General features: G+C 45.7%; 1 protein-coding gene across 5 annotated transcripts in view; it reads left to right on the top strand.

Annotated features, from left to right (window-relative positions):
* Window positions 1-26,035, top strand: part of LOC140719646 (regulator of G-protein signaling 3-like) — a 131,894-nt gene that overhangs the window by 63,454 nt on the left and 42,405 nt on the right. For all 5 annotated transcript variants that reach the window (XM_073034423.1, XM_073034442.1, XM_073034405.1 and 2 more), the window contains exon 2: window positions 20,424-20,981. In XM_073034423.1, the coding sequence (XP_072890524.1) occupies window positions 20,424-20,981 (558 nt within the window). The remainder of the gene's footprint in view (window positions 1-20,423; window positions 20,982-26,035) is intronic.

The raw sequence follows: 26,035 nt of genomic DNA, 5'->3' as shown, positions 1-26,035 counted from the left end.
AAAGGTCCAGGATGCTTGGTGTGGACACCGGTGGGCCTGTTTCTGTGCTTTCTCTCTCTGTCTCTCTCACGTCTAGTGACAAAGAGAAGGAAACAGTTAGGGGCAGAGGAGGAGTGTGGTGTCACAGATTTTAGACAGTGTGTAGAAGGGGCAAGAGGCTCACACAGAGAGTGGTGGGAGTCCGGAGCTCAGTGCCCGAGGACCCCTGGAAACAGGCAATATCTGAATCAGAATCAGGTTTCTTATCACTGATGTACACTCAGCTGTATTAGGTACTTTCTGTACCTAAAAAGAGGCCACTGCATTTGTGGTCTTCTGCTGCTGTAGCCCATCCATTTCAAGGCTCGACATGTTGTGCATTCAAAGATGCTCTTCTGCACACCGCTGTTGTAATGGGTGGTTATTTGAGTTACTGTCCCCTTCCTGTCAGCTCAGGCGTCTGGCCATTCTCCTCTGACCTCTCTCATTAACACAGCTTTTTCACCCACTGAACTGTCACTCACTGTATTTTTTTGTTTTCCATGCCAGTGTCTGTAAACTCTACAGACTGCTGTGCACAAAATACCTGCGGTTTCTGAGATACTCAAACCTCCTCCTCAGCTTTTTACTCCAGTCCTGCCCAAGGGTTTCAGCTCAAAATGTCAACTCTACTCTTTTCCATAGATGCTGCCTGGCCTCCTGAGTCCCTCCAGTTGCTCGGATTTCCAGCATCTGCAGATTTTATTTTGTTTGTCCTCAAACGACCCAGTCTGGCAACCACAATCATTCCATGGCCAAAGCCAGTTAACTCACATTTCTTGGTCTGAACAAGAACCTCTTGACCATGTCTGCAAACCTTTACGCATTGGGTTGCTGGTTAGCTGATCAGATATTTGCATAAATGAGCAGGTGCACAAGTGTACCTAACAAAGTGGCCACTGAGTGTACGCGGTGTAGTTTGCCGTTTCGTAAGCTAAAAAGTAACCAATAGTGTGTTTGTGGGCTGTCCAGAAATCTGATGGCAGAGGTGGGAGAAGCTGTAACAATTTCTAAAATTCTGGAGAGCGATGGGTACTGAAAAGGTTAAGTCTGCTTAACACAAAACACATTGATGAAGATAGAATAGTGGATGTAGAGTATATGGATTTCGGTAAGGCATTTGATAAGGTTCCCCATGTAAGGCTCCTTCAGAAAGTAAGGAGGCATGGGATCCAAGGAGTCCTTACTTTATGGATCTAGAATTTGCTTGCCCACAGGAGGCAAAGAGTGGTTGTAGATGGTTCGTATTCTACATGGAGGGTGATATTCTGCAGGGATCTGTTCTGGGACCCCTCCTCTTTGTGATTTTTATAAATGACCTGGAGGAAGAAGTAGAAGGGTGGTTTAATAAGTTTGCCGATGACACAAAGGTTGGGGGTGTTGTGAATAGTCTGGAGGGCTGACAGAGGTTACAGTGAGACATCGATAGGATGCAGAACTGGGCTGAGAAGTGGCAGATGGACTTCAACCCAGATAAGTGTGAGGTGGTTCATTTTGGTAGGTCAAATTTGAAGACAAATATAATATTAATTGTAAGACTCTGGGCAGTGTGGAGGATCTGAGAGATCTTGGGGTCTGTGTCCATGGGACAGCCAGAGCTGCTGTGCAGGTTGACAGTGTTGTTAAGAAGGTGTATGGTGTGTTGACTTTCATCAACCAAGGGATCGAGTTCAAGAGCCATGAGGTAATGTTATAGCTATATAAGGGCTTAGTTAGGCCCTTCTTCCTGTGTTCAGTTCTGGTCACGTAACTACAGGAAGATTGTGAATACTATAGTACAGAGGAGACTTACAAGGATGTTGCCTGGATTGGAGGGTGTACCTTAATTGAATAAGTTGAGTGAACTTGTCCTTCTCTGCCTGCAGCAACGGAGGATGAGACGTGAACTGACAGAGGTGTATAAGATGATGAGGGGCATTGATCGTGTGGATAGCCAGAGGCTTTTTCCCAGGGCTGAAATGGCTAACACGAGAGGGCACAGTTTTAAGGTGCTTTGAAATAGGTACTGAGGGGATGTCAGGGGTAAGTTTTTCACACAGAGAGTGGTGGGTGAGTGGAATGCACTGCCAGCGATGGTGGTGGTGGAAGTGGATACAATAGGGTCTTTTAAGAGCCTCTTAGATAGGTACATGGAGCTTAGAAAAATAGAGGGCTTAACGCTAGGGAAATTCTAGGCAATTTCTAGAGCAGGTTACATGGTCAGCACAACATTGTGGGCTGAAGGGCCTGTAATGTGCTTAGATTTCTATGTTCTATGATCTGCTGATGGACAGATTGACATCAGGAATTAAAAATCAAGGAGATTCAATTGTAAACATTTAATTTACTGGGAAACCCATTCATTTGATCTAATTACAATCTCCAGATAAAGCGCAGGTCCCCGCTGGTTAATATCAGAGAAGGTGTTGGGTAATGAATGTCAGCGAGACATTGGCACAGAGCCAGGGAAGGCACCTGGTGCTAACTGGCATTGGCATCCACCTACGGTTTGAACATCACTCCCTCAGCAGGACTCATGTCTGAGTCGGGAGCTTGTTTATCTTTAGTTCCTCCACAAGAGATTGCAGCGCAGGTTCTAAACTGACCGTTTGACCCCTCCGTATACCGGGGACAGTTGTTAAACCATGGTCAACAGGTCTTCTAGCTGATGCCAATGTTTCTCTCAGCCTCTTGTCCATCAGTAAGGACAGGACATACTGTACCCTCTTCTCATCAGGGAGGAGGTACACACACTCCATATTTAATGAACGGCTTCTTCCCTCACCACCATCAGATTGCTGAATGGTCCATGAACACCATTTCACTCTCTTTTCACACTACTTACTTATATATCTCTTATGGTAATGTAGTAAATTTCTTATGCATTGCACTGTCCTGCTGCCACAAAGCAAGAAATTACACGGCAGTGGTTCTGATCATGATGAAAGTAAATATATAACTTTGGAGCAGGTGGCAAATGTTATATTTCCCCAGAGCTTCCTAGGATTTTATTTTCAGGATCCACTGGGAACGGGGTTTCTATGACGTGCAGAGAAAGATCCTCATAATTCCTGAGAGGGATGTGAGTGAGCTGGTGTCAGGTTGTGAGTCGGGGACTCCAGCTCCCTGCCTACCCCTTTGAGATTGATGCCCTTCCCTCCAGTTTCTGCAGTGGGGAGGGAGAGGCCTTGTTCCTTAATAGACAAGTGTCCGTCCTCCAGACTGGGCCTGGGTCCTTGAGGCTCTGAGTTAGCAGTGCTAAGCACTGTGCCCCCCTCCTTCTCCGATGTTATACTTTAGAACAGCAGGTCATAGTTTCCGAATAAGTCATCTATTTAATGTGGAGAAGAGGCAGAGCTACTCCCTAAGTGTTGTGAGTCTTTGGAATTTCCCACCTCAGAGAACAGTCATCAAATATATTTAAAGCCGATAGACTGACAGAACCCAGAGAAAAGGAAGCAAGAAAGCGGAAAGTGGAACATAGAGTATTACAGCATGGACTTATGGCTGGAAAGTCCACTTTCAAGGACTCCACAACTCAAGTATTAATTATTTACTATTTTTGTGTACTTGCACAGTTTGTCTTCATTTGCACATATGGTGCTTGCCAGTGTGGAGTCTTTCACTGATTTGATTATGTTTCTCTTTCTTCTGTGAATGCCTGCAAACAAATGAATCTCAGGGTGGTATTGGTACATTGACGTGCTGGGGTAGTAAATTTACTTTGAACCTCGAGTATCTGCAGAATCACTTGTGTTTATCAAATTTGTCTGAGATCTCCCGAGAACACATGCCCTCTCACCCAGGCGGTATCCTAGTGAACGTCTTCTGCACCCTCCACTGCTCCCACATTCTCCCGATAATGGGACTACAATGGAAATGCAATACTCCAGATGTGGCTTAACTAGAGTTTTGTAAGTTCCCGATATTTGAATTCAATGTTTCGACTATACGTAATCCTTTCTGACCATAATTCCATAAAACCAAAAGACCTAGGAGAAGAATTAGGCCATTTGGCCCATTCTGGTCCACCATTTCATCAGGACTGATCCATTTTCCCTCTCAGCTCCAATCTCCTGCCTTCCCCCCATCTCCCTTCGTGCTCTGACCAATTGAGAATCTATCAAACTCTGCCTTAAATATTGATGAAGGCTTGGTCTCTACAGCTGCCTGCGGCAACAAATTCCACAGATTCACCACTCTCTAGCTAAAGAAATTCCTCCTCATCTCTGTTCTAAAAGGACGCCCCTCTATTCTGAGGCTGTGTCCTCGGGTTCTAGACTCTCCCAACATAGGAAACATCCTCTCCACATCAATGCTATCAAGATCTATCACCATTCAATAGGTTTCAATGAGTTCACTCTCATTATTCTGAATTTTGGTGAATACTGGTCCAGAGCCCCTAAACGCTCTTTATATGACAATCTATTGAATCCTGGAATCATTTTTGTTAACTTCCTTTGAACCCTCTCCAATGTAAGCATATCCTTTCTTAGATCAGGGGCCCAAAGCTGCTCACAATACTCAGTAAGGCCTCTCCAGTGCTTTGAAAAGCCCCAATATTACATCTTTGCTTCTATATTCTAGTCCTCTTTAAATGAATGCTAACATCGCATTTGCCTTCCTCACCACTGGTTCACCCTGCAAATTAATCCTTAGGGAATCCTGCACAAGGATTTTCAAGTCCCTTTGCACCTCAAATTTTTAAATTTTCTCTCCATTTAGAAAGTAGTCAACTTTTCTGCTTACACAATGTCCGTATCCCACTATTCTCTCCGTTTTCATGTGCCTATCAAAGAGTCTCCTGGAAGCTTCTAAAGTATCTGCCTCCACCCCACCCCCCCCCCCCCCCACCCCATCGGGCAGCACAATCCAGGCACCCACCACTCTCTGTGTGAAAGAAAATATACACCATGTGTTGTAAAATTAATGTGCAAGTCTCCTTTGAGCAAGGCAGTCAACTCTTCAAACATTAGTCTAACATAGGCACCACCGGAGAAAACTATTTTTCCATTCCATGCACACATCATTCTCTGTTAGGAAAACCTACCTCGGACATCCCTATGCGCTCCTCCAATTACGTTGAATCGGCTTAGCTATGCTGCCCTGGGGAAAAGTCTCTCCCCGTCCATTTGATCTGTGCCTCTTATCATTTTGTGCACCTCTAGAGTTCAAAGTAAGTTTACTATCAAAGCACAAATACGTCACTATATACAACCTTAAGATTCAGAGCCCTAGAAAGTGAGTTCACAGGTTGAGTTGTGCACTTGAAGCAGATGACTGCCGAAGTGAGTGGTTAAAGATACCAGTGTAAACTTTAACCAGTTGATCAGCCCAGGTCTTTAGTACTCAGCCAGGTACACTGTCTGGGGCAGATGTTTACCTTGGGTCCTCCTGAAGGGTGCTCTCATGTTGGCCTCAGAAGCAATTCAAGTCCTCCTCTCATCCTCCCTCACTCCAAAGTAAAAGCGCCCTGACTCTCTCAACCTTTCCCCCTAAAATATGCTCTCTAATCCAGGCAGCATCCTGGTAAATCTCCTCTGCACCCTCTCTAATCCAGGCAGCATCCTGGTGAATCTCCTCTGCACCCTCTCTAATCCAGGCAGCATCCTGGTAAATCTCCTCTGCACCCTCTCTAATCCAGGCAGCATCCTGGTGAATCTCCTCTGCACCCTCTCTAATCCAGGCAGCGTCCTGGTGAATCTCCTCTGCACCCTCTCTAATCCAGGCAGCATCCTGGTGAATCTCCTCTGCACCCTCTCTAATCCAGGCAGCACCCTGGTGAATCTCCTCTACACCCTCTCTAATCCAGGCAGCATCCTGGTAAATCTCCTCTGCACCCTCTCTAATCCAGGCAGCATCCTGGTAAATCTCCTCTGCACCCTCTCTAATCCAGGCAGCGTCCTGGTGAATCTCCTCTGCACCCTCTCTAATCCAGGCAGCATCCTGGTGAATCTCCTCTGCACCCTCTCTAATCCAGGCAGCGTCCTGGTGAATCTCCTCTGCACCCTCTCTAATCCAGGCAGCGTCCTGGTGAATCTCCTCTGCACCCTCTCTAATCCAGGCAGCATCCTGGTGAATCTCCTCTGCACCCTCTCTAATCCAGGCAGCACCCTGGTGATTCTCCTCTGCACCCTCTCTAATCCAGGCAGCACCCTGGTGAATCTCCTCTGCACCCTCTCTAATCCAGACAGCATCCTGGTGATTCTCCTCTGCACCCTCTCTAATCCAGACAGCACCCTGGTGAATCTCCTCTGCACCCTCTCTAATCCAGGCAGCGTCCTGGTGAATCTCCTCTGCACCCTCTCTAATCCAGGCAGCATCCTGGTGAATCTCCTCTGCACCCTCTCTAATCCAGGCAGCATCCTGGTGAATCTCCTCTGCACCCTCTCTAATCCAGGCAGCATCCTGGTAAATCTCCTCTGCACCCTCTCTAATCCAGACAGCATCCTGGTAAATCTCCTCTGCACCCTCTCTAATCCAGGCAGCATCCTGGTCAATCTCCTCTGCACCCTTTCTAATCCAGGCAGCATCCTGGTAAATCTCCTCTGCACCCTCTCTAATCCAGGCAGCATCCTGGTAAATCTCCTCTGCACCCTCTCTAAAGCTTCTATCTTCTTCCTATAATGAGGCAACCAGATCTGAGTACAATATTCTGAGTGTGATTGGACCAGGGTTTTATAGAACTGCCCTATTACCTAGTTTGCTCAACCTATTCCTCATTGCTTCATATGAGGTGGAGCTGAGGCAAGGAACAGACTTTTCCTGTCAGTGGCCAAATGGCCCGAACTTTCTCTGACAACTTCATTTCATCGTCTGTAAGGCAATTTAGGATATCCTATAAGCAAAAACAAACTGTGCTGCAATAAATTTTTATGTTCAGTATTTAAAAATGAATCACAGTAGCCTGCAGTATTAAATAACTCGATTGTAAGCTAAATGTCATTTTAATTACACTGCAACACCATAACAAAGTAAAAATTTTGAACGGATTTATTTCAGCTAAGTACCTCTTAGGGGTTTATTTTTAATGTATTTAATGGATTAGAGAGCGTGTCTTATGAGGATAGTTTGAGAGAGCGGGGGATGAGAGGTCACGTGGTAGAGGTGTACAAGCTGAAAAGAGGCATAAACCAAGTGGGTGGCCAGAGTCAGGGTGGAAGTTGCTAATATGAGGGGAAATAATATTAAGCTCTTTGAGGGTAAGTATAGGGGGAATGGAGAGGTAATTTTTTTATGCAGAGTGGTGGGTGCATCGAAAGCCCCGCCAGGGGTGGTGGTAGAGGCAGATATGTTAAGGACGTATACATAGATAGGCACATAGAACCAAGAAAAATTGAGGACTGTGCAGGAGGATTAAAAAAAATCAGCACAACATTGTGGGCTGAAGGGCCTGTACTGTGCTGTCCATTAACTCTGCTTGGAGTACAACAGACCAACAAGTATTTGGCCTGAAAGTTTGACTGGTTATTCCCCTCCAATGATGCTGCCCAACCTGCTGAGCTCCTCCAGCATGTTGTGTGTGTTTCTCTGGATGTACTGCCTCTGCAGAATCCCTTGTATACACAACAGACTGTGTGCTTTGGAGCAGAGTGACTCCGTTATTTTCTGCTTATACAGAGCAGCTGAAATTGGCAGTAAATATGGCTTCAGTTCTCTTATGTTTGATGATTCATTAGGAACTTTATAAAACTGAAGGCAAAACAGGGGAGGGAAAAATAGACTGGGAAATAAAATTGTTTTGTAGTTCCCCCTGGTGGTATCTAATTCAGACTGACGTTTGAAAAGTCGTCTGTCTTGCTCAAAAGAGAATGGTGCATTAATATTACAACACATATATTTTCACAGAGTGCCTGGAGTGTGATGCCAGGGGTGGTAGTGAAGGCAGATATGATAGAGGCTTTCAGCAGGCTCTTTGATAGGCACGTGAAAGGGCAGAGGTTAATGGTAATGACATTATGTTGGCAGAAAGGGTTATTTATTAGTTAAGGCATTGAGTTCAAGGATCAGGAAGTTATAGAACTTTAATTAGGTCACATCTCATAGAATGTAAAAGCAGGGGCATGACCTTAGTAGAAGGTTGTTCAGGACGGAGCTGGAGAACTTGGTGCATTTCTGGTCATTCACACATTAGAGTCCAATGCCTACATTAAGATGTGGGTGGCACGGTAGCATAGTGGTTACTGCAAGTGCTTTACGGCACCTCTGAGCACCAGTTGGGGTTCAATTCCCACCGCTGTCCGTAAGAAATTTTTATATTCTCCTCATGACTGCCTGGGTTTCCTCCAGAGGCTCCACTTTCCTCCCAGCTTCTAAAGACCTGCAGTTTGGGTTAGTGAGTTGTTGGCGTGCTACGATGGTGCCAGAGGCGTGGTGACACTTGAAGTCTGCCCAGCACAATCCTTGCTCATTTGATTTGACACCAATGACACATTTCACTTCAATGTGCATTTGACAAATAAAGCTTTTTATTTTTCATTTTTAATCACATTATAAAACTCCACGGAGGCTACATCTGGAGTATTAAATTCAATTCTGCACGCCACGATTTAGGAAAGATGTGCAAACTTTAGAGAGGGTGCAGAAGTGGTTTACCAGGATCTGCCTGGATTAGAGGGCATGAGATATAAGGAGAGGTTGGACAAACTTGGCTGGTTTCCTCTCGAGTGTCATTTTCTGAGGGGAGATATGATGGAGGTTTTTAAAATTATAAGAGGCAAAAACAGTGTAGACAACCAATATCTTTATTGTCAGAGTTGAAATATCTTATTGAATACTGGATAATATCTACCATCACATCTAAAACTAGAAGGCATGTTTGTGAGGTGAGGTGGGGGGGGGGGGGGGATGTTCAAAGGTGACGTTCAGGGCAAGATTTTATTACCCAGAGAGTGGTGGCTGCTTAGAATGTGCTTCCTGGAGTGGTGGTGGAGGCAGATACAATAGAGGCCTTTATGCAGCTCCCAAGTTCATGGATGTGCGGGTAATAGAGGGATCTGGACATTGTGTAGGCAGAAGGGAACAATTTGGTTAGGTATTTGATAACCATTTTAGCTAGTTTGTCACAGCATCGACAGCCGAAGGGTCTTTTCTGTGCGGTACTGTTCTTTGTTATATGTTCTCTCTGTACAAAGGCACATAAGAAAGTTAGAAATCCCTGATCAAGGTGACCTCTTCACCTCCCAATCTACCTCACCATGGTCCTTACACCTCCTTGTCTGTCTGCACTGCACTTGTAAAACTATATTTTGCACTCTGTTCTTTTTTTTTCTCCTTTGTACAACCTCGATACACTGACATTTGTAATGATCTGTCTGGGTGGCATGCAAACAAAAAGCTTTTCGCTGTATCTTGGTACGCACACCAATTATCTTGTCATGACAATAAACCAATTACCTTGAATTTCAAATTAGAGGTCTCAGTTACAGGAACGATATCAACTGTTTCAGAACCTAATTTCTCTGTAGATTTATATTACTGTCAAAGGTGTAAATAAGCTGGGATGGGCTTTAGGGACACTGGGATATAGAATATAGAACAGTACAGCACAAGAACAGGCCCTTCGGCCCACAGTTTTGCGTTGATCCAATTAAATTGGTAATCAATTAAACTATAAAATAAACTATATTTTTTCTGCCTACGCATTTTCCTCATATTCATGTGCCAATCTAAACAACTCTTAGAAGTCCCTGTGCTATGCTCCTTCAGAGTTTGCAAAGATTCTGCATGATATCTAAACGTTTGCAAACTTCCATAGATGTATAGTGGAGAGTATATTGGTTGGCTGCATAACAGCCTGGTATGGAAACATCAATGCCCTTGAATGGAAAGTCATACTAAATATCATAGATATGGCCCAGTGCATTAAGGGTAAAGCCATCGCTACATTTGAGCACATCTACACAAAATGTTGTATGAAAGCAACATCCATTATCAGGGAACCCACCACTCACAACATGCTCTCTTCTCACTGCTGCCATCAGGAAGAAGGAACAGGAGCCTCAGGACTCACCACCAGGTTCAGGAACAATTATTACCTCTCAACAAACAGATTCATGAACCGAAGTGGATACTTCACTCAACTTCACTTGCCCTGTCATTGAAATATTCCCATAGCCTATGGGCTCACTTTCAAAGCCTCTTCATCTCATGTTCTCAATATCTTTTTTTTCTGGATTTCCATAATCTATTGTCTTTTGCACATTGGTTGAACGCCCTAGTTGGTGCGGTCATTCATTGATTCTATTGTGGTTATTATTCTATTATGGATTTACTGAGTATGCCCACAAGAAAATGAATCTCAGGGTTTCCTGGGGTGATATATATCTACTTTGATAATAAATTTATTTTGAACTTTAATGTATCTGCCTCTACCATCGCCTCAGCCAATGCATTCCAGACCCACAGCACTCTCTGCAACAAACTTGCCCCTCACATCTCATTTGAACTTACCCCCCTCACCTTCAATGCATACCCTGTGGTATTAGACATTTCAACCCTGGGAAACCGATACTGTCCATCTACTCTATCTCTGCCTCTCAAAAACTTGTAAACCTTTATCGGACCTCTCCTCAGCCTCTGCCAGTGCAGAGAAAACCAATACGTTTATCCAAGATCTCATTGTAGTACATGCACTTTGAAGGGGTTAGATGGCTAAGAATAGGAAGGTAGCAAGACCATTGTTAGTGTCACTGATATGACGGCAACACAGAGCAGAAACAAACCTATTTGCTCAACCTTCTTTCCCTTTTCTCACCTGTCCCATCACCCTTTCCTCTCTCCTTCAAAGTTCAAAGCTATTTTCGTAGTATGTATATGTCACTGTATGCTATCTTGAGATTTTCTTGCAGGCATTTACAGAAAAGTGAAGAACTACAATAGAGTTTATGGATCTGCATTCTCACCATGCCTACAAACAGCACCCATTTATACCTGTCCCATATTATCCTCCCCACATTCCCATCGAACCTCTCCCCATTGTCCACCACTCAACTACACCCCAGAAGCAACTTAATCAGCGGGTTCTTGGAATTGGAGAGGGAACCATGCACTGGGGAGAAAACCAGGCGGTCACAAGGACAACATGCAAACTCCACACACCCACACACACCCAGTGCCCAGGGTCCGGATCAAATCCCTGTTGTTGGAATTACAAGATTGCAGCTGTGCCACCACGTCACCCCAGCACATAGAACACTAGATCCAGTGTGCTAAACCTTCAACCTACTCCACGATCAATCTCATCCCCCTCCCACATTGCGCTCCATCTTCCCTTCATCCATCTGCCTGTCTAAGAGTCTCTTAAATGTCCCTGATGTATCAGCGCCCCTGGAAGCTCGTATCATGCACCCACCACTCCCTGTTTAAAACATTTACCCCTGATATCCCCACTGTGCTTTCCTTAGAGCTGTGCTCCCAGGCTGCATCCTGGTAAATCTCCTCTGCACTCTCTCTAAATCTTCTACATTCTTCTTATAATGAAGGGACTTGATCTGAACTCTATACTCCGAGTGTGGTCTAAGATTTTTCAAGCTGTATCATATCTCAAATAGCTTTCTGTTTTCACAACAAAGAGGAACTAATGCACAGCAACGGTTTATTTTACAAATGAACTGTAATGTACACTATTTATTTTTGCTTTAAACAGTCTGTTTTATCATGCATGCAATCAATGGTTAATTGGTAGTTTGGATTCAGAATCGCTTTGTCCGTAGAAGACAGAGGTTATTGATTTAAAGCTGTTATCCTGGCAGGAGGTCTGTGAGCATTTGAGATGTTCTGCAGGTATCATTGCTGAGACCTTTGTAGATTTTGATATACAGTGGATTCCAGTTAATTGGGACACATTGGGAACAGTACAGTTTGGCCCAGTTAAGTGGCTGCCCCAATTAATACCGTAAGACCATAGGAGCGAGCAGAAGTAGGCCATTAAGTCCATCAAGACTGCTCCACCATTCAATCATGGGCTGATCCAATTCTTCCAGTCATCCCCACTTCCCTGTCTTCACCCCATACCCTTTGATGCCCTGGCTAATCAAAAACCTATCTATCTCTGCCTTAAATACACCAAACGACTTGGCCTCCACAGCCACTCGTGGCAACAAATTCCACAGACTTACCACTCTCTGATTAAAGTAATTTCTCCACATCTCTGTTCTTAATGAACGTCCTTCAATCCTGAAGTCATGCCCTCTTGTCCTAGACTCCTCTGCCATGGGAAATAACTTTGCCACATCTAATCTGCTCAGGCCTGTTAACATTCGGAATGTTTCAATGTCTCATTTTCCTGTACTCCAGGGATTACAGCCCAAGAGCTGCCAGACGTTCCTCAATGGGTAACCCTTTCATTCCTGGAATCTTTCTTGTGAATCTTCTCTGAACCCTCTCCAATGCCAGTATATCCTTTCTAAAATAAGGAGCCCAAAACTGCACACAATACTCCGTGTGGTCTCACAAGTGCCTTATAGAGCCTCAACATCACATCCCTGCTCTTATATTCTATACCTCTAGAAATGAATGCCAACATTGCATTTGCCTTCTTCTCCACCGACTCAACCTAGAGGTTAACCTTTAAGGTATCCTGCACAAGGACTCCCAAGTCCCTTTGCATCTCTGCATTTTGAATTCTCTCCCCATCTAAATAATAGTCTGCCTGTTTATTTCTTCCACCAAAAGTGCATGACCATACACTTCCCATAAGACATAGGAGCAGAATTAAGCCATTCAGCCCATTGAGTCTGCTCTGCCATTCCATCATGTCTTATTTATTTTCCCTCTCAACCCCATTCTCCTGCTTTCTCCCCGTAACCTTTGGCACATTGACTAATAAGAACCCATCAACCTCCCCTTTAAATATACTCAATGAGGTAAAGATATGTTTATCGGTAGGATCCCTTTGGAGATGGCGGAAGTTGTGGAGGATAATGTGTTGGATGTGGAGGGTGATGGGGTGGTTGGTAAGGACAAGAGGTACTCTATTACTACCATGAAAAAAATCTGCAAATGCTGGAAATCCAAAGCCACACACACAAAATGCTGGAGGAACTTGGCAGGCCAGGCAGCATCTATGGATAAGAGTAGAAACTGAAGTTTCGGGCCGAGACACTTCATCAGTCCTGATAAAGGGTCTTGGCCTGAAACATTGACTGTTTACTCTTTTTCATAGATGCTGCCCAACTCTATCACTATTACGGAAGATGGGATGAGCGCCAGTACGAGAAATGGAGGAGATGCGGGTGAAAGCAGCATCAATGTTAGAGGGAGGGACCCTGTTCCTTAAAGGAGCACATCTCTGATATCCTGGAATGATGTCACAGAGGCAAAGGAACTGATAACATGGAATAGCATTTTTACAGGAGACAGTGGGAAGAGCTATAGTCAAGATAACCATGGGAATCAGTAGGTTTATAAAAGATGTCGATTGACAGCTTGTCCCCAGAGATGGAGGCAGAGAGATCAAGAAAGGAGAGGTAGGGGTCAGAGATGGACCAAGTGCATTGAAGGGCAGGAAGTTAGAGGCAAATTCGATGAAAGTGATGACCTCCGCGGAGGAAGAGCTGGGGAGTATAACTGGGGAAGGCTTCGAACATAGACTGTTCTACATTGCCGATGAAATGGCAAGCATAGCTTGGATAGATTGGACAGCCAAGGACATTATCCCCAGGATGAAAATGGCTAATACAATTGGGCATAATTTTAAAGAGATTGGAGGAAAGCCCAGGGGAAGTGTCAGAGGTTGTTTTTTTTAATATACAGAGACGTGTGAGTGCAGGGATGTGGGGTCATACTAGAGGCAGATACTCTCATGGCATTTAAGAAACTCATAAATAGACACATAGATGGTAGAAAAATGGAGGGCTATGGAAGAGGAAAGAGTTAGATTGATTTTAATAGGTCAAAAGGCCAACACAACATCATGGGTCGAATGGTCTGTACCATGCTGTAATGTTCTTATGTTCTATGTTAAAGTGCATCTGTGTTACCCAACACTATTCACAGCATTTACAGTAAAATAAAAAACAGAATTTATGAAAAAGTGTACATAAAGAAAAACAAAAACAGAGACTGACAAACAGCCACTGTGCAAAAGAAAACAAATCGTGCGCAACAAAAAATGCCACTGAGAGCATGAGCTGTAGCGTTCAGTTACGGGTAGTGAACCGGTAGATGGAGTTTAATATGGGCAGGTAGGAGTAATATACCTAGAGAGGCAAAGTGTGCATTTAGTGGCAGGAGCCTTCACAGCAATGATGTACAGAAGCATCTTGGGGGTGCCTATTTGACAGGTAATTTTTGAGTAAACAGCTTCTTCCCCTCTGCCATTTGATTCCTGAATGATGCCAGAAAGCACGAAAACTACCTCACTACTTTGTTCTCATTTTGCACTATCTACTTAGTTATAAATATTTCTTATTGTTACGATGATGCCGAAATGCATCCTAGGATATATCTCAGCATCATTCTGACCTTTATTTTTTTTTTTGCCTGTTGTAGTGCTGCCACACAGCAACAAATCGCACACTTGTCAGTGAAAATAAACCTTAACAACACACACAAAATGCTGGAGGAACTCACCAGGTCAGACAGCATCTATGGAGAGGAATAAACAGTCAACACTTCATGCTGAGACCCTTGATTAAATGCTGAATATAATATTGATTTTGATTCTGATGTTAATACAGTAAATATTCTATTGATTATCAGCAGGGTAAGAAGCTACTCTACATTCAGTCTAATACATAGTAACATTTTTTTTTACAATGAACAAAGTCCATTTGTAAACCACTGATCTTACCATAAACATTTGGTTCATTTGTACAGTATGAGTGATTTTTTTCAATGAACAAGGTCTAGTTATAGGAATTAATGATCAATTTTACAATAAACAGGGCTTATTTTTACAGTAAACGATGTCCATATATACCAGATGTCTACAACAGATCTGGTCTATTTATACAGCAGAGTCTGTTTCATAAACAAGATCTTTTATTGCAGACAACAGATTATTTTGCAAGTCTATTTACTTAGTAGAAGGAGTCTATTTAAGAAAAAAAGCAAACAGAACTCCAAACTGAACCAAGGTTACATGACATTTATCAGGGCAGGATTATCAGTAAAAAAATACAGTGATGAGACAAGAGTAGTTATAACTCCCTGAAAGTGGCTACACAGGTTGATAGGGTCGTTACCTGGCCTGAAGCATCATTGACTGTTTATCCCTAGCCATAGATGCTGTTAAACTCCTCCAGCACATGTGTATTGCTCTACATTTCCAGTACCTCTTGTGCATGTGCCTTTGTTAGTTGTGGCATTGAGTTTAAAGGTTCAAAGTAAATTTATTATCAAAATACAAATATGTCACCATGTTTACACCATATACAAACATGAGATTCATTTTCTGGCATGCATACTCCATAATAGAATAATAACCATAATAGAATCAATGAAAGACCGTACCAATATATGTCAGGAAATTTGTTGTTTTGTGGCAACAGTACAGTGCAATACATTAAACTCAAACTATAAGTAAAATTAGGAATATAAAAAAGGCAAATAGTGCTCAAAGGGAGTAAAACTATGAGGTAGTGTTCATGGACTGTTTGGAAGACAGATGAGGGGAAGAAGCTATTCCTAAAATGTGGAGTGATTGTCCTCTATCTCCTCTCTGATGGTAGTCATGAGATGATGGTAATCCGGGATGTTAAGGGTCCTTCATGATAAATGCTGCCTTCTTGAGGTATCTTCCTTTGAAGGTACCCTTCTTTGATGGGAATAGAACCCATGATGGAGATGGTTGTGTTTGCAACAGCTTTCTAAGGTCCTGTGCTGTGGCCCCTCCATACCAGATGGTGGTCCTGCCACTCAACATGCTCTCCATGGTACATCTGCAGAACTTTGCTAGAGTTTTTGGTGATGTACCAAATCTCCCCAAACTTCTAATTAAGTAAAACCACTAGCATGTCTTCTTCACAATTGCATCAGTATGTTCAGCCCAGGACAAAATGTCAGAGCTGTTGACACCCAGGAACCTGAAGCAACTCACCCTTTCCATTGCTGATCCCTCAGTGAGGAGGGCTGTGTGTTTGGCTTTCCCTTCCTGAAGTCCACAATCAATTCCTAGGTTTTATTGATGCAGAGTACAAGGTTGTTGTTGTGACACCACTCAACCTGCCAATATATCTCAATCCTTCCATCTGTTGTGTCGTTGATGAAATGAGAGATGGGGTTCAAGCTGTGTCTACCATGCAGTTGTGAGTGTAGAGAGAGCAGAGTAATGGGTTGAGCACACATCCCTGAGTGCACCTGTGTTGGATTGTCAATGGAGACGAGATGTTATTTCTGATGTGCACTGACTGTGATCACTCGATGAGGAAGTCAAGGATCCAGTTGCAGGATTTCCCGGTGGCTGCTTATTTCACATTGACTTCCCATTCCCATTCTGACATGACCTTTCATGGTCATTTGCATTGCATGACAAGGGCAACACCTCAGGATCCACCTACTCCATCCTGCTGGCCTGAAATTTGATGTCTCAACATTTTCGGCCAAGACTCTTCACTAAGACTGGGAAAGAAGGGGGAGGAAGCCAGAATAAGAAGGTGGGGCTTGGGGAGTAGTACAAGCTGGCCGATGATAGGTGAGATCAGATGAGGAGGAGGGTGGGTAGGTGGGGGAGAAGGGATGAAGCTGGGAGTCGATTGGAAAGAGGTAAAGGGTTAAAGAAGGATCTGATTGGAGAAATCAGTGGACAATGGAAGAAAGGGAAGAAGGAGGGGAAGCACAGGGCTGGTGAAGAAAGAAGAGGTAAGAGGGCAGCCAGAGATGGGGCATGTAAAAACAGTGAAGGAAGAGGGAGGAGAAATTACTGGAAGGAGAAATCAATATTCATGCCACCAGGTTGGAGGCTACCAGACAGAATATGAGGTGTTGCTCCTCCAACCTGAGTGTGATCCTGTGAGTTAGCACAATCCTGAGATCTGGGGAGATTCTAGGATGCAGTGAGCTCCAGTGGATATAAGAAAATCCTTGGTTACAGGGAAGTCCCCTGGGAAGCAGGAAGTGGTCTGTCCATTGAAGAATGAAGTAATAAACTGTGTCAGAAGAAACAGACAGGATTCAGTAACAAGAGGAGCCAAGATAGTATCTCCACTAAGAATAGTAAGGGCCAAATTAAGTTCAAGTTGTCCATCAAGACTTTCAACAGGACTCAACTGGCTGGTAGAAGAGTGCTGTCTTTCACAAGAAGCTCAGTCTGTACCTTCGAGTTGCAAAAATATCCCTGGGGCCACTATTTTGGAGCAGAGTTCAAAGTGCATTTATTATCAATGTCTTTGTTCCTAAATACTGTGCAGCTTTGAGCATTTATAGGAAAATTACAGATGGTTGTGGAGACCAAGTCATCAGATATATTTCAAAGTTCAATGTAAATTTATTATCAAAGTACATATACATATGCATATATGTATATGTACTTTGATAATAAATTTATGCATATATGTATATGCATATACAGCATATACAATCCTGAGATTGTATATGGGCATACTCAATAAATCTATAGAATAATAACTATAGTAGTATCAATGAAATATCACCCATCTTGGGCATTCAACCAGAGTGCAGAAGACAACCACCTGTGCAAATACAATAAGAAATAATAAATAAATAAATAAATAAGCAATAAATATGGTGCAAACACGACGAAATCTGCAGATGCTGGAAATTCAAACAACAACACACACAAAATGCTGGTGGAACACAGCAGGCCAGGCAGCATCTATAGGGAGAAGCGCTGTCGATGTTTCGGGCCGAGACCCTTCGTCAGGACCCTGAACAATATTGAGAACCTGAGATGAGCAGTCCTTGAAAGTGAGTTCTTTGGTTGTGGAAACATTTCAATGATGGACAAGTAAAGTATTTAAAGCAGAAGTTGATAGGTTCTTGATTAGTCAGGGCGTGAAAAGTTACGAGGAGAGGGCAGGAGAATGAGGTTGAGGTGGACCATAAACCAACCATGGTGGAATAATAAAACAGACTCAATGGGCCAAATGGCCTAATTCTGCTCCTATGTCTTAATGGCCTGAAGAAGAAACACAATAGAATCTACAACAAACTACATACTATACTCAGCGATTCAAGAACAGCTTCTTCCCCTCTGCCATCTGATTCCTAAATGGACATTGAAGCTTTGGACACTACCTCACTATTTTATAATATACAGTATTGCACTTTTTAAAAATCTATTCAATATATGCAATTGATTTACTTGTTTTTTTATTATTGTTTTAATTTATTTATTTTTTTTCTCTCTGCTGGATTATGTATTTCACTGAAATGCTGCCGCTAAGTTAATAAATTTCACGTCACATGCCGGTGATTAAAAAAACCTCATTCTGATTCATACAAAGACTGATAGCCAATGTGCAAAAGAAGACAAACTGTGCAAAGGAACAAGTACTGAGAACATGAGTTGTAAAGAGTCCATGACCTTGAGTCTGTGCTGTTCGGTTCAGTGTTGAGATGGGTGAGGTTCTTCATGCTGGTGGTTGAAAGGTAATAATTGCTGCTGAACTTGGTGGTGTGGCACCTTCTGCCTGATGTTTGTAGTGAGACAAACAGCAAGGATGTGATGTTGAGACTTTATAACGCACTGGTGAGGTCGCACTTGGAGTATTGTGAGCAGTTCTGGGCCCCCTGTCTTAGAAATGATGCGCTGACACTGAGAGGGTTCAAAGGAGGTTCACAAAATTATTTTAGGACTGAATGGCTTGTCATATGAAAAGTGTTTGATGGCTCTGGGCCGTATTCGCTGGAACTCAGAAGAATGAGGGTTGACCTAATGGAAACCTATTCAATGGCGAAAGACCTTGATAGCGTGGATGTGGACAGGCTGTTTCCCATGGTGTGAGAGTCTAGGACCAGAGGATACAGCCTCAGAATAGCGAGGTGTCATTTTAGAATGGAGATGAGGAGGAATTTTACAGGGAGTGGTGAATCTGTGGAATTGGTTGCCACACGCAGCTGTGGAGGCCAAGTCTTTACGTATAGTTAAGCCAGAGGTTGATAGATTCTTCATTAATCAAGGCATGAAGAGATATGGGAAGAAGGCAGGAGGTTGGGGCTGAGAGGAAAAAATGGATCAGTCATAATGAAATGACAGAGAAAACCCAATAGGCCAAATGGCCAGTTCTGCTCCTATAACTTATGGTCTATGAGAGCATGTGCGTGTTGCTCAGTAACAAGAGCATAATTAGTAACAGACTGGCAAAGACAACACGCACTTACAAGACGAGAGGAGCCAAATCAATAATCTCTTCCAGAAATATCAAAGGCTGAATTAAATTCAATTTGCCCATCAAGACATCTGAAGAGAATTGAAATGCAAAGTTTGGCCAGTAGGAGACCTTGATAATGGATGATGTTTTTTCATGGCAGTGCTCCATGTAAATGCTCTCAATAGTGGCGAGTGCTTGGTCTTTGATGGACTGGGCAATATCCATTACTTTCCAAATGCTTTTCCATTCCTGGGCATTGGTGTTTCCATACCAAGCCAGGATACAACCAGTCAGGATAGTCTCCACTGTGTATCCATAGAGGTTTGTCAAAATTTCTGGTGACATGCCAAATCCATGCAAACTTTTAGGAAAGTAGAGGTGCAGTCATGCCTTGTTTGTGATGATACTTTGGTGCTGGTCCCTGCACAGATGCTCTAATACGTTGACACCAAGGAATTTAAAGTTACTGACTCTCTCCACCTCTGATCCCCTGAGGACTGGCTTGTAGACATCGGCTTTCTTCCTCTTGGAGCTGATGATCTGCTCTTTCGTTTTTCTGATGTTGAATGAGAGGTTGTTGCTGTGGCACCGTTCAATTAGATTTTCAGTTCCTCTCCAATATTCTGATTTGTCAGCAGTTAATAGTTATTCCTCAGCCAAATCCTTATGAAAATATTGCCTCCTCTTTGCTGGCTGTGGGACTCTGCTGTGTACATTCTTTCCTCACAAAGGGCCCATCCCACCTCCCTCTCCCCCTTTCACTGCAGTCTCCCACAATCCCCACTCCCTTTCTTCCTCTCCCCCTGCTCCCTGCTCTCCCTTTCACTCCCTTCTATCTCACTGCCCACCCTACCTCCTAGCCTTGCCCAACCAACCCCTCTCCACCTTCTTCCACTTCCCTTCCACTCCCATCCCCTTCTCTCCTTCTAACCCCTTCTCAGCCCCTTCAAACTCACCCCTTTCCGTGTGCCCTTTACCCCTGCCCCATCTACGCCTCTCCTTCAGTCCTCCCTCTCAGACCCCTCCCCCTCGCCTACCCGCCCCTTTCTCTCCCTCACAACCACACTCCTCTCCACACCTATTCTCTTGTCCCCCATCCTCTCACTCCCACCCCTCCCGCTGTAACTCTCTCTCTCTTTCCATCCCGCACAGATGCTGAAGGGTGAGGGGGGAGCCCTGCGGAAGGCGGGCTCCGAGGGTTGCCTGCTCGACTGCCAGACCTCGCCGTGGCCCCGGCGGCTGCTGCGGCGGCGCAAGCACCCATCGGCCGGGTGTGCGGTGGCTGTGACGGCCGAGGCGGGGACTGGGTCTGGGGCCGGGACGGCGACCCGAGCGGGTCCGGAGCGACCGGTGGTGATTCCTGAGGTGCGCATCCAGAGGGACTACAGCCTCAGCGTGGACACCTTGCACCAGCTGGTGGCTGCCAGCCCGGAGGAGTCGGACGTCGAGCGGAGCAGCGAGAGCTTGGGTCCGCCCTGCCGCCTGGGCGTAGCCGAGCCCAGCATGTGGCGGACCTACAGCGACGGCAACCTGTCCCGGGCCGGCGGCGAGAGCCGGCCGTTCGCCTCCGGACACCACCTTGGCAGCAAGCAGAAGGCGGAGAGTGGTTGGAGCCTCCCTTCCCCGAAGACGCTGCGCAAGGAGCGAGCGTTGGGCCGAGTGGCCGCGGCCAAGGAGCACCTGCGCTCCCTCTTCACCGGATCCCGTAAGGTGAGGTGAGGGAAGGGGGTGGTTCAGGGGACGTCGGCCATTCGGCCCCACACTCACTGCTCTCAGCTGTCCTTCAGCCTCCTCCTAAAGACTAAGCATTGCCCATTCTTCATGGTTTAAGCTCAACTTTGTTGTCAAGATCTCACACACACAGAAACACAAACACACACACACACACGGCATCAATGCCACCTGTAAGATCAATGTTAGCAGCTCTTGCAAACATGCCAACATAAACTTAACATGAATTATAAAGATTAACTTTACTTTTCACGTGTATTTCAGAACATCCAGTGAAATGCACGGCCTGAGCTTGTGGTTGTTTACAAGTGTCACCACGTTTCTGGCACCAACATAACATGCCCACGACTCACTAATCCTAAACTGTACCTCTTTGGAAAGTGGGGGGGGGGGGGGAACCGGAGAACCAGGGGAAAAGCCATGCCGTCGGGGAGAATGTACAGACAGTGGCTGAGTTGCTGCTGTTCCGATATCCTTTACCTACTGTGCCACCCTGACATAATTCCCTGTTGTGATCGGCTATCACCTACTGTGCCACCCTGACATAGTTCCCTCTTGTGTTCGGCTATCACCTACTGTGCCACCCTGACAGTTCCCTGTTGTGATCGGCTATCACCTACTGTGCCACCCTGACATAGTTCCCTGTTGTGTTCGGCTATCACCTACTGTGCCACCCTGACATAGTTCCCTGTTGTGATCGGCTATCACCTACTGTGCCACCCTGACATAGTTCCCTGTTGTGATCGGCTATCACCTACTGTGCCACCCTGACATAGTTCCCTGTTGTGTTTGGCTATCACCTACTGTGCCACCCTGACATAGTTCCCTGTTGTGTTTGGCTATCACCTAATGTGCCACCCTGACATAGTTCCCTCTTGTGTTTGGCTATCACCTACTGTGCCACCCTGACATAGTTCCCTCTTGTGTTTGGCTATCACCTACTGTGCCACCCTGACAGTTCCCTGTTGTGATTGGCTATCACCTACTGTGCCACCCTGACATAGTTCCCTGTTGTGTTCGGCTATCACCTACTGTGCCACCCTGACATAGTTCCCTGTTGTGATCGGCTATCACCTACTGTGCCACCCTGACATAGTTCTCTGTTGTGTTCGGCTATCACCTACTGTGCCACCCTGACATAGTTCCCTGTTGTGATCGGCTATCACCTACTGTGCCACCCTGACATAGTTCTCTGTTGTGTTCGGCTATCACCTACTGTGCCACCCTGACATAGTTCTCTGTTGTGTTCGGATATCACCTACTGTGCCACCCTGACATAGTTCTCTGTTGTGATCGGCTATCACCTACTGTGCCACCCTGACATAGTTCTCTGTTGTGATCGGCTATCACCTACTGTGCCACCCTGACATAGTTCTCTGTTGTGTTCGGCTATCACCTACTGTGCCACCCTGACATAGTTCCCTCTTGTGTTCGGCTATCACCTACTGTGCCACCCTGACAGTTCCCTCTTGTGTTTGGCTATCACCTACTGTGCCACCCTGACAGTTCCCTGTTGTGTTCGGCTATCACCTACTGTGCCACCCTGACATAGTTCCCTGTTGTGATTGGCTATCACCTACTGTGCCACCCTGACATAGTTCCCTGTTGTGATCGGCTATCACCTACTGTGCCACCCTGACATAGTTCCCTGTTGTGTTCGGCTATCACCTACTGTGCCACCCTGACATAGTTCCCTGTTGTGATCGGCTATCACCTACTGTGCCACCCTGACATAGTTCCCTGTTGTGATCGGCTATCACCTACTGTGCCACCCTGACATAGTTCCCTGTTGTGTTCGGCTATCACCTACTGTGCCACCCTGACATAGTTCCCTGTTGTGATCGGCTATCACCTACTGTGCCACCCTGACATAGTTCCCTCTTGTGTTTGGCTATCACCTACTGTGCCACCCTGACAGTTCCCTGTTGTGATTGGCTATCACCTACTGTGCCACCCTGACAGTTCCCTGTTGTGTTCGGCTATCACCTACTGTGCCACCCTGACAGTTCCCTGTTGTGTTCGGCTATCACCTACTGTGCCACCCTTGACAGTTCCCTCTTGTGTTCGGCTATCACCTACTGTGCCACCCTGACATAGTTCCCTGTTGTGATCGGCTATCACCTACTGTGCCACCCTGACATAGTTCCCTCTTGTGTTTGGCTATCACCTACTGTGCCACCCTGACATAGTTCCCTGTTGTGTTTGGCTATCACCTACTGTGCCACCCTGACATAGTTCCCTGTTGTGTTTGGCTATCACCTACTGTGCCACCCTGACATAGTTCTCTGTTGTGATTGGCTATCACCTAATGTGCCACCCTGACATAGTTCCCTGTTGTGATTGGCTATCACCTACAGTGCCACCCTGACATAGTTCCCTGTTGTGATCGGCTATCACCTACTGTGCCACCCTGACATAGTTCCCTCTTGTGATCGGCTATCACCTACTGTGCCACCCTGACATAGTTCCCTGTTGTGATCGGCTATCACCTACTGTGCCACCCTGACATAGTTCCCTGTTGTGATCGGCTATCACCTACTGTGCCACCCTGACATAGTTCCCTCTTGTGATCGGCTATCACCTACTGTGCCACCCTGACATAGTTCCCTGTTGTGATTGGCTATCACCTACTGTGCCACCCTGACATAGTTCCCTGTTGGATCGGCTATCACCTACTGTGCCACCCTGACATAGTTCCCTCTTGTGTTTGGCTATCACCTACTGTGCCACCCTGACAGTTCCCTGTTGTGATTGGCTATCACCTACTGTGCCACCCTGACATAGTTCCCTGTTGTGTTCAGCTATCACCTACTGTGCCACCCTGACATAGTTCCCTGTTGTGATCGGCTATCACCTACTGTGCCACCCTGACATAGTTCTCTGTTGTGTTCGGCTATCACCTACTGTGCCACCCTGACATAGTTCCCTGTTGTGATCGGCTATCACCTACTGTGCCACCCTGACATAGTTCCCTGTTGTGATCGGCTATCACCTACTGTGCCACCCTGACATAGTTCTCTGTTGTGTTCGGCTATCACCTACTGTGCCACCCTGACATAGTTCCCTGTTGTGATCGGCTATCACCTACTGTGCCACCCTGACATAGTTCTCTGTTGTGTTCGGATATCACCTACTGTGCCACCCTGACATAGTTCTCTGTTGTGTTCGGCTATCACCTACTGTGCCACCCTGACATAGTTCCCTCTTGTGTTCGGCTATCACCTACTGTGCCACCCTGACAGTTCCCTCTTGTGTTTGGCTATCACCTACTGTGCCACCCTGACAGTTCCCTGTTGTGTTCGGCTATCACCTACTGTGCCACCCTGACATAGTTCCCTGTTGTGATTGGCTATCACCTACTGTGCCACCCTGACATAGTTCCCTGTTGTGATCGGCTATCACCTACTGTGCCACCCTGACATAGTTCCCTGTTGTGTTCGGCTATCACCTACTGTGCCACCCTGACATAGTTCCCTGTTGTGATCGGCTATCACCTACTGTGCCACCCTGACAGTTCCCTGTTGTGATTGGCTATCACCTACTGTGCCACCCTGACATAGTTCCCTCTTGTGTTTGGCTATCACCTACTGTGCCACCCTGACAGTTCCCTGTTGTGATTGGCTATCACCTACTGTGCCACCCTGACAGTTCCCTGTTGTGATCGGCTATCACCTACTGTGCCACCCTGACATAGTTCCCTGTTGTGTTCGGCTATCACCTACTGTGCCACCCTGACATAGTTCCCTGTTGTGATCGGCTATCACCTACTGTGCCACCCTGACATAGTTCCCTGTTGTGTTCGGCTATCACCTACTGTGCCACCCTGACATAGTTCCCTGTTGTGATCGGCTATCACCTACTGTGCCACCCTGACATAGTTCCCTCTTGTGTTTGGCTATCACCTACTGTGCCACCCTGACAGTTCCCTGTTGTGATTGGCTATCACCTACTGTGCCACCCTGACAGTTCCCTGTTGTGTTCGGCTATCACCTACTGTGCCACCCTGACATAGTTCCCTGTTGTGATTGGCTATCACCTACTGTGCCACCCTGACATAGTTCCCTCTTGTGTTTGGCTATCACCTACTGTGCCACCCTGACAGTTCCCTGTTGTGATTGGCTATCACCTACTGTGCCACCCTGACAGTTCCCTGTTGTGTTCGGCTATCACCTACTGTGCCACCCTGACATAGTTCCCTGTTGTGATCGGCTATCACCTACTGTGCCACCCTGACATAGTTCCCTGTTGTGATTGGCTATCACCTACTGTGCCACCCTGACATAGTTCCCTGTTGTGATCGGCTATCACCTACTGTGCCACCCTGACATAGTTCCCTGTTGTGTTCGGCTATCACCTACTGTGCCACCCTGACATAGTTCCCTGTTGTGTTCGGCTATCACCTACTGTGCCACCCTGACATAGTTCCCTGTTGTGATCGGCGATCACCTACTGTGCCACCCTGACATAGTTCCCTCTTGTGTTTGGCTATCACCTACTGTGCCACCCTGACAGTTCCCTGTTGTGATTGGCTATCACCTACTGTGCCACCCTGACATAGTTCTCTGTTGTGTTCGGCTATCACCTACTGTGCCACCCTGACATAGTTCTCTGTTGTGTTCGGCTATCACCTACTGTGCCACCCTGACATAGTTCCCTGTTGTGTTTGGCTATCACCTACTGTGCCACCCTGACATAGTTCCCTGTTGTGTTTGGCTATCACCTACTGTGCCACCCTGACATAGTTCTCTGTTGTGTTCGGCTATCACCTACTGTGCCACCCTGACATAGTTCTCTGTTGTGTTCGGCTATCACCTACTGTGCCACCCTGACATAGTTCCCTGTTGTGATCGGCTATCACCTACTGTGCCACCCTGACAGTTCCCTGTTGTGATCGGCTATCACCTACTGTGCCACCCTGACAGTTCCCTGTTGTGATCGGCTATCACCTACTGTGCCACCCTGACATAGTTCCCTGTTGTGATCGGCTATCACCTACTGTGCCACCCTGACATAGTTCTCTGTTGTGTTCGGCT

This window comes from Hemitrygon akajei, chromosome 2, assembly GCF_048418815.1.
Source record: "Hemitrygon akajei chromosome 2, sHemAka1.3, whole genome shotgun sequence".
NCBI lineage: Eukaryota > Metazoa > Chordata > Chondrichthyes > Myliobatiformes > Dasyatidae > Hemitrygon > Hemitrygon akajei.
This window is presented reverse-complemented; position numbering and strand designations above follow the sequence as displayed.